Here is a 9,636-nt window from a genome sequence, read left to right on the forward strand (position 1 = left end):
CTCAAAGCAAAAGAAAAATGAAAGGAGAAATAAAAAGGAGAAAGAGAGCCTTCCTGGGGGAAGAGCAAAGACAAAGGCTCAGGGGCAAGAATTTAAAGGGCATATAAAAGACAATGAAATTCATTTGGCCGGAGGACAGGGTTTGTACAGGTATATCTGAATGCTTTCCAAAAGGAAAAAAAATCAGAGCAATAAATGAACTGACTTGCTTACTATTTTTACTGTTATTGTTTTCAATGCACTATACTAGGTACTAGAGACACAAGGATAAAATAATTAAGACATGATCCTTGTCTTTGAAGAACTTATACTTCAGTAGAGAGGCAGGTAGGTGATGCAGTGGATAGTGGATCTGACCCAGAGTCAGGAAGACATGAGTTCAAATCCAGTCTCACACTTAATAGTTGTGTGACCCTGAGTATATCACTTAATTCTGTTTGCCTCAGTTTCCTCATCTGTAAAATGAGCTGGAGGAGGAAATGGCAAACCACAGCAAGTATCTTTGCCAAGAGTCAAATATGACTAAACAACAACACCAACTCTAATAAAGGGAATAAGACATGTCTACAGATTAATACAACATAATTCAGCACTTCAGTAACTGAAATATAGCATCTCCCACGCTTTTCTCAGGCTGCCTTCTTTTCTGTCTCTGGACTTTCTCCATTGGTGGTTGTTTCTGCTTCCAAAGGCTTTGTTATGATCTCTAAAAATATGATTTTCAAATCTCAATATCAAAATCTTTAATATCTTCTCTGAACACGAGCCTCACACCCAACCAGAACCTCAAATTCAACATGGCCAAAGAAAATCTTTTCCCCTAACTTTAACTCTTCTTGAAACTATAATTTCTCTGTTGGTACCTCATCTTCCCAATTATACAGGTTTGAAGCCTGGGCTGCCTTTGATTTTTCAATCTCCTTTATCTAGTCACCTGCCAAGTCCCGCTAGTTCTTCCTCCATATCGTTCAGTGTAATATTTCTCCTCTATGGTCCCATCACCACCACCCTCATTCATGTCCTCATCACCCCTCACCTAGACTCCTAACTGTTCCTCCCATATCCAGTCTCTTCCTCTACACATCTATCAAACTAAGCCTCAGGTCTGTCCACATCACAGCTTCCCCAAAACCTTCTCTAAATTCATTGATTTTAGATATTCACTCCTTGACTTGGCACTTACGGTCATTCTAATCTGTCTTCAGTTTGTATTACCAGCCCCATTTCACAGGATTTCTTTTCACAAAGACAACATTCCAGGCCAATTGGATCACCAGCAGATTTCTGAACCACAATGTAGATAGGATCAGCATGGGGGAATCATAGAAGGATCAGGGGTGAAGGAGCTATGTGCTGGCCACTCCTACAACATTAAATTCACTCCTAGACCTTTTAGTCATTTCCTATGCTCCTTTTTGTTAGTGTTATGTACTCCAAGTTAGTGTTAAGAAACTCCCCCCTGGTTTTATATCTCTCTGCTTACATTCCTTCTATCTTCTGGAGCTCACCAAAACCTTTTACTTGAAGACATCACATCTTTTGTCACCCTCTGGAAGGCTGGCTGTTTTTTCACACCCACTCCTTGGAATACAGGGCCAGGAAGAAGAGTTGACATGCTCCCTACTCTCATTCAGTACTACTTTAAAACCTTCTTTCTGCCACTATTATTTAGAAACCACCTTTCTTCCTTTAATAACAACAATAATAACAGTTATAGTTATAGCTAGCACTTATATAGTGCCTATTAGGTTCCAGGCACTATGGTAAGTGCTTTACAAATATTATCTCACTGGATCCTCACAAGAAACCTGGGAGGTAGGTGCTATACTCATCCCCATTTTACAGAGAAGGACACTGAGGCAAATAGATGTTAAGTAAATAACCCAAATTCACACAAATAGTAAATATCTGGGGCTGGATTTGAGCTCAGGTCTTCCTGACTCCAAGCCCAACACTCTCCACTGCAGCATCTAGTAGCCTCAAATCCTTGCGGCTACTGCATTTTCAGGTCTCTCTTCACCTTGCCAGCATACTTAGTGCCTGGTCCACAGATTTCTTTATCACAATGACTCCCACTCCCTTCAAATACTCTAATTCCAAGGCTAGAGGTTCCTCAACTTCCATGGACTCTGTCTGTAGTTTATCTCAGACATATATAGGCATGGTTCTAATCTCCACACCTTCTACCCCCTCCCCACTCCTATTCAAGTGAATTCCCTTCAGGTGCCAGAATTCACAATTATTGTTCTGTATATTGTAGTGACTTAATAAATGCTGATTCAGCTGAATTTGTCCAACTGAAAGGTAGGAAAGGATTTCAATGGGAAGACTATTCTAGGTATGGGGCCTGTCAGTGCACAAAGTTACAGTGGCTAGAAAGGGCCAGGCAAGACCAGGATGTGCCACGTAGTCCCAACTGGAATGGAACGAGTTAAGGAGAGTAATATGTAAATTGGGTTGGAAAGGTAGCTTGGAGCTAGAATGTGGAAGACTTTGAAAGCCAGATTAAAACATTGATATTGTATTTAACAAGCAGCAGGACTTGTGAAAAAGCTGAAGGTTTTTGAGCTGAGAGACAATGTAATTGGATTTATATGTTAGGAAAATTGCTCTGGCAGTAGTGTGGAGGAGAAATGGAAAAGGGGAGAGACTAAAGTCAGGGAGACAAGTCATTTTCCCTGATTTTCTGAAATATCCCATTCACCATCACTATGGTGGGCTTCCTAAGAGATCCAGAAGTCTTCCTATACAGACTTGGAGACATGAAGAACCATTCTTGGTATTTCATTTTGTGTATCTGATTTCTTTTTGATATTTTCTACGTGTTTTTAGTTTGTTTTGTAATATGTTTTCAAGTCTTTTAAATGATGCACATAGGTTTTACCTAAATATTCATATTCCATACCCTCGATTCCACCTCAACAAAAAAAAAAAGCCTTTTTTGTTCACTGAAAAAATCTCAAATAAATCAATCTGTACATAAAACAGAACATGGATGTGGTGGCTGTAGAATTTCCTGGAACTACTAAATTCATAAAAGAAACTTGATATCTTCTGCCACTGTGTCTATTTCTTAGAAATATAGGATTAGTTTGCCAATAGATTCACTCTTCTTTATCTTTCTTGCCTTCTTAATTCACTGAGGTTGGGGTTAGCAGAGGAGTCTTTCCCACAGCAGAAGAATTAACAGTATGTACCAAGCACTCAACCTTTGAACATGACACAATTGTACCAGCATTGTCATGGATGTGCAGGACTTAGATTATGAGTCACCGTGACATAAAACTTGACAGTTTACATTTTCCTCACCTAACAAGCTTGTGAAGAAGATAAAGCATAGAAGATTATTCCCATTTTACAGATGAGAAAACTGATGATCAGAGAGGTTAAGTGATTTGCCCATGGTCACATATGGATCCATACAGAGCAGAGCAGCTAGGTCTCAGAGGTCCACAGAACTTAGACTTTCAAAGTTCTATAATTTTCATTTTACAGAGGAAGAAATAAAGATTTTGAGCTGTGAAATGTCAACTAAAACCCTGGTTTTCTGGTTCCAAGTCCAGTTGTCTTTACGCTATACCACAATACCTTAGCCCAGTGCATGGCACAGAGTAGATGCAATGCAAATGCATATTCTCTTCCTCCCTTCTTTTATTATACAATACAAAATGACTAATTTATATGTAAATGCATTTATAGTATCTTATTTAGAAACATCCCTTTCCCCTCTATTACCAAGCTTAGTTACTTGCAAAATGCTTTCCACTGGGAGTAGAAATGTGTGCTCTAATTAAAACTGGCTCTGGGAACACATTGTATGATTTATAAATATAATAGCAACAGGAAAGCTGCACCAGCAACCCCCCACATACAGAGAACTATTCGAAAACAACCTCTGGCATAACAAGCCTGCGGAGTAGATGAGCCACATTTGCTTTTGGAAGCTGCTTAAACATTCACTTCTCTTCCATTCCTGACACAATTTTAAAAAAAAGGATTTTTCTATGTTGAACTGGTTGTTCAAATGTTAGTGGCCTCTAGAAATGACAGAAATATTAAAAATATACCTTAATATATTTATGTTGATTTCACCAGGAGGCATGCACAAAGTACCAAATTGTAATACTCGCAAAAATGAATACATTTATTTATTTTATTCAACTTATATCTGCAGTATGAGGCTCTGGGCTAGGACGCCATGAACGAATTCTAAGTCATTCAACTCAGCTCCCCTTTGACACACTGAGATGGCACATCAGATATTATTTAGCAAGGTTTTTCATAAACTTGCAATATGTAAATTGGGTTGGAAGGGTAGCAAGAATGTGGGAGACCTTGAAAGTCAGATTAAAACATTGATATTATATTTAGCAAGCTGCGGGCCTTGTGAAAAAGCTGCAAGAGTCTTGAAGTTCCTTTAATCACCTCAGTACTTCAAAAGGAATTCCCTCAACAATGTAGGTCATGTGGAAAGCGGAATCAGGAGTTAAAAGACTCTTAAGTTATTACCTTTATGGTTAAGGGCAAACCACTTAACTAATCTCTAAGAATCACTACAATATAGTAATGATCATGCTTTTCTATTCCATTTTTTACCTAGTTGTACTCAGTTCTCACCCTGATTTTCAATCTTTCTTGTCATTTTCTGGGTAAAACCTATTATTCATATCAAAAGACTAACATCTTTCTCCCTAAAATATAATCAGTTTTTTAAAAATGTAATATTGTGAACAAAAGCATATTATTTTATTAGCAGCATCTCAAAATTTAGGATATAATGTAATCAAAATTATATTATTTGATACTCAGCATCTTCAAATTTAGCATCTAGTATGCCCAGAAATTAAGATATGAAATAAACCCATCGCATTTTCTCTAAACACATCAGAAACAGAATGCTCTGGAGTCAGGCCAAGAAGGACTGGGCATACCTAGGTTTAAATCTATTGCTTATTATCTGTTTGATCATGAGCCAAATGCCTCGCTTGCCTGACCTGTAACATGGTGGGGAGGGGTTTACACCATCAGGGGGTCTTAGCCTCTTTTTGTGTCATGGATCTGTTGGCAATCTGAAAAAACCTCTGGTTTCTTTCTCAGAATAATGTTTTTAAATGCATAAAATAAAATGCATAAGATTAGAAAGGAAACCAATTATACCAAAATATAATTATCAAAACATTTTATAAATATTATATGATCCCTAAGGTCACTTTCAGTTATAACAGTATATAATTCATAAAACATACCTGCGTGTGCACACAAATTCACATACATACACACACACTCTACCACTACATCTAATCACAACCAAGAAAAACAACTAGATGGCTTAGTGGATAGAGCACTAAATCTGGATCCTGGAAATTCTGAGTTCAAATCTAGCCTGAGATGCTACCTATGTAGCACTGGGCAGGCCACTTAAATGCTGTTTGCCTCAGTTTCCTCATCTATAAAACAGAGATAATAATAGTACACCTAGCTCCTGGAGTTGTTTTGAGGATAAAAATGAAATAATATTTGTAATGCACTATAAAAAACCCTATAAAATGCTAGCTATCATTAACAACAACAGATCTTGTCATTTGTAATGCCTGGTGATACAGTAGTACCAAAGAGAGGATTTCAAATCCTCTCTACAAGAAATGAGGCCAGTAACTTGCCTCTTCTAGGAAGCAGTTATCTTACTTGCAAAATTAGGGGAGTGCTGAACGACATGATCTCTGAGGACCCTTCTGACTCCAAAATCATGAGCTGATTATGTTGATAATAAAGGGGTACTGTTAACAAAAATTAGAAAACTGATATGGCAAAATCACAGATCAAAATGAAAAACACTTAAAAATAGAAATAACAGCCTCTGGGTTTTCAGCAACACAAAACAGCCTCTGTAACACAAACTACTTAATAGAAATTTTAAAATGTAATAGGGGAGGAGGGCTAAGTTCCACACAATAGTTCTGAGCGTCAGTATCCAAGAGATGTTTCCTAGGAAACCCAAACATCCCAGACACAAATATTGTGAAAGGCAAGTCCCCAGAATGTAATTTAAATTTACTGTTATGATTTGGAAACCTGGGTCTTCCTAATGCCTTCCACAAAAGGAGACAGACACCTGCCCTGGAGCCAGGGAGATTTAGTAGGAAACTGAGATCAGGCTTGGAAGAAAGTAGTAAATACCATGAAAGCTGATCAATAAGAAAAGAGAATATCTACCCAATTTGCTGCCTCCATGTCTTCTAAGAGGCATGGTGAATATGGGCATTAGGGAGCCTTACTTACTTTAGTGATTCTCATATCAGTAATTCACAGAAACTGCAGGAGCATAACATAAAAAAAGTGGGGTGGGGGGAGGTGAGGAGGGAGGGAGGGAAGGAGGGGAAGAAGAGGATTGATTGACCTCTCTGAGTGAACAAAAAGTCTACATTAAAAGATGCTATAAATTCTATTTTTATTGCATTCTAATACATTGAATAACCAGATCTGGGCTGATAAACTGAGGCCAAGAAGAAGCATTTTGAGGAACCTCTTTTAATTAATAATAATAATTAATGACAACAATAATAGCTAGCATATTATAGTGTTTTAGGGCTTGCAAAGTGCTTTGCAAATATTATCTCATTTGATCATCACAATAACCCTGGGAAGTCAGTGTTATTAATGTCCCCATTTTATAGTTGAGTAAACTGAGGCAAACTGTGGTTAAGTGGTTTGCCCAGGGTCACACAACTAGTCTGAGGTTGGATTTGTACTCAGGTTTTCCTTACTCCAGGGTTCAGCACTCTCTCCACTGGCTACTTCTGTGTGCATATATATATATATATATATATATATGTATATGTGTATATACACATACATATGTATATACATATGTATATATACATATATATGAAAAGGCTATTATCTAGCATAATTATGAATTATATGTAAGTAGATACTTATAAAATGCTGGTTGAAATGTAATAAAAATAATAGCTAACATTTAAAGTTTGCAACATGCTTTGCATATATCTCATTTGATCCTCACCGCAACCTTGTAAGGTAGATACTGTTATAGTGAGCTATTTTATAGATGAGGCAAATAGGCTTAAGTGACTTGCCCAGGTTCCCACAGCTCCTAAATGTTTGAGGACAAATCTGAACTCAGGACTTCCTAGCATTCCATCTATGCCTCTTAGCTGAAAATAGTCTATCTTGAGAAACTTAAACACTACCTTCCTCCCATCTGATTTATACTATTAATTTGCCTGGCAAACAATTTTCATACATTGATCGGAGGTAAATGCCAACCCAAACTGTATTTGAATAAACATGGAGTGTAAATAATTGAGGTTTTACTTGGTAGGTAAATAAGAAAAAAATGTCTGATAATGGAGGACTCAAAGGAGAAAGATATGGTAGCTGTTTGGATTGTATCCCATAGGAAAAAATGGAGAAACAAGAAACAGGATGGTGTGCTGGAAAAGGGAATGGATATTCTTGGAGTTGAGTTCTGGATTCAAATTGCATTATGACATAAACTAACTCTGTAGCCATGTCAAAGACACTCAAACTGCCTAAGCTTTTTGCCTATTTCATTTTCTATTCCAGAGCCATATTTCCAAGCATGTTGTTTTTGGAGGGGCTTTTTATTGTCTTTTCCAAAAGATGCTGCCTACACAAGATTCAATTATCTGTACTAGAGATTTTAACTTTTTTGTAACATTGACCCTTTAGCAGTCAGATAAGAGTTTATAGACCTCTTCTCAAAATAATGTTTTTTTAAAATTGTAATTGAATAAAATGCTAAATTTCAGGGAGATGTTAGTGAAAATAAAGGTGCAATTTTCAGTTAATAGTTCCCACCACCATCAAATCTATCACTGAACTCCTTTGGATTATGGGGTCCCCAAGTTATGAACCCCTGATCTACATGGCCAACTTTTTCTTGTACTCATTGACTACTGAGGGAATCATAGGGTCACAAATTCATTGAGTCCAACCTCCACATTTTACCACTGTGGAAAACGAATCAAATTTCCCAGGGTCACATAGCTAGGGAGTATGTGTGTCAGAATTTGAACCTGTGTTTCAAACTTCAAGTACAGCAGTCTACCAAGTCTCCCATGAAATGATCTTTCTTATTGCCTTAATTCTAGCATCTCGTTTATTTGTTTCTTCTATGAGAACCTTAAAGTCAGAGTGAGCCATCCTCATTCCTAAATAAAATCTCCATATTTACAAGAATTTAATATAGCACCAAATCACAGAACTTTCATTCCACCTTTAAATGTCAAAAAATCCCAATTTATTCATTTCCATTCAGGTGTTTTTCCCTGTCAAGTATTTTAATACAAAGACCTAAAACATGTCCTTAAAATGATAATGAGAAATGGGGAAAAAAGCTTTACTAAGCATCTGTTTCTACCTATATCCTCCCAAGTTAAATTGCAAACAACTGTATGGAAAAAATACATTGATAAAAGTACATGCCCTTAATATTAATTATTCTAAAAAGTCATAGAAATTCAGGAACTGAACGATCCATACCAGATGATGGTGCCTAAATTGATCATCTGAAATTAACAAGGCCTTTTCTTACAGCCATTTGCAGAATACCATCCTCAAGAATTCCCTGAGTACATAATGAGAAAGCTTTTTTCTATAGTACATATTTTCTATTATTACTTATCTCCCATAATGATACCAGGATGCTCCAGTTGACCAAGATGCATCATTTTTAGGAAAGCTTTTGTAGGATGTAGATCTTAATTTCACACAAGAATTTCAAAACCTGCTCTTTGTTCTAGATATTTCATTTCATTCTTGCCTTCTCAGGTCTTTCTTTCCCTCTTCTACTTCTACCTACTGCCTGATAATTTCTATTCTATCTGTAAAGCAGAAGTATGTAATGGGAGGGCTATGGATTCACTCCACTTACTACTTTCTCAGTACAGATGTGCATTCTCCATTTATCCAAGGGGGACTTAATCTCAGGGAAGAGTAGATGGAAAAGGATCAATAAAATGCCATGATAGTCTCGTGTGTTCCCTTCCTCCCAACAACCTTAAAAACAAACATAACAGAAAGATTTCTTTCTAAAATAAGACAAAGCAGTATCTCCACAGAAGCTTTAAATGCTATGAATTATATATAAACATGCTCTCAACGAAGTCACTCCGCAACAGTTGATTGATCAAAATGTCAGAGCATTCCTAAAGTCTTTTACTATGAATGCAATATTGAATATTGTACTTACAGCTGCATAACCAAGTATAAGTGGTTTGGACTTTCATAAATATCTTCCAGAGCAACAATATTTTCATGTTTAATTCTAAAAATTAAAAAACAGAGAGAAAGACAAAGATTAGAGCAACTTGTCATTAAATTTTAAACGAACAAAATTCCATATTAAAAGGGAAAAACACAATTCTATTACTAGCAACTAAGAATAGTTGGCACTTAATAAGTTCATTCGCTTGAATCCTGGCTTTGCCGCTTAAAACTTGTGTGATCGTGGTTAGATCTTTAAAGCTTTCTGGGTCTCAGTTTCCTTATCTGTAAAATGAAGGGGAGGGAGTAACCTACATGGTTTTTACAACCCTATTAATTCTGTGAAATAAATCAAATTGTACACCATCTTAAGTTTATTCTTTCTCC

General features: G+C 36.7%; 1 protein-coding gene across 2 annotated transcripts in view; it reads right to left on the reverse strand.

The window, feature by feature from the left end:
* CAMK1D (calcium/calmodulin dependent protein kinase ID) overlaps positions 1–9,636 on the reverse strand; it is a 494,068-nt gene that overhangs the window by 166,236 nt on the left and 318,196 nt on the right. For both annotated transcript variants that reach the window (XM_072653308.1, XM_072653309.1), the window contains one exon: positions 9,236–9,310. In XM_072653308.1, the coding sequence (XP_072509409.1) occupies positions 9,236–9,310 (75 nt within the window). The remainder of the gene's footprint in view (positions 1–9,235; positions 9,311–9,636) is intronic.

Source organism: Notamacropus eugenii, chromosome 3 (assembly GCF_028372415.1).
Source record: "Notamacropus eugenii isolate mMacEug1 chromosome 3, mMacEug1.pri_v2, whole genome shotgun sequence".
In the NCBI taxonomy this organism is placed as follows: domain Eukaryota; kingdom Metazoa; phylum Chordata; class Mammalia; order Diprotodontia; family Macropodidae; genus Notamacropus; species Notamacropus eugenii.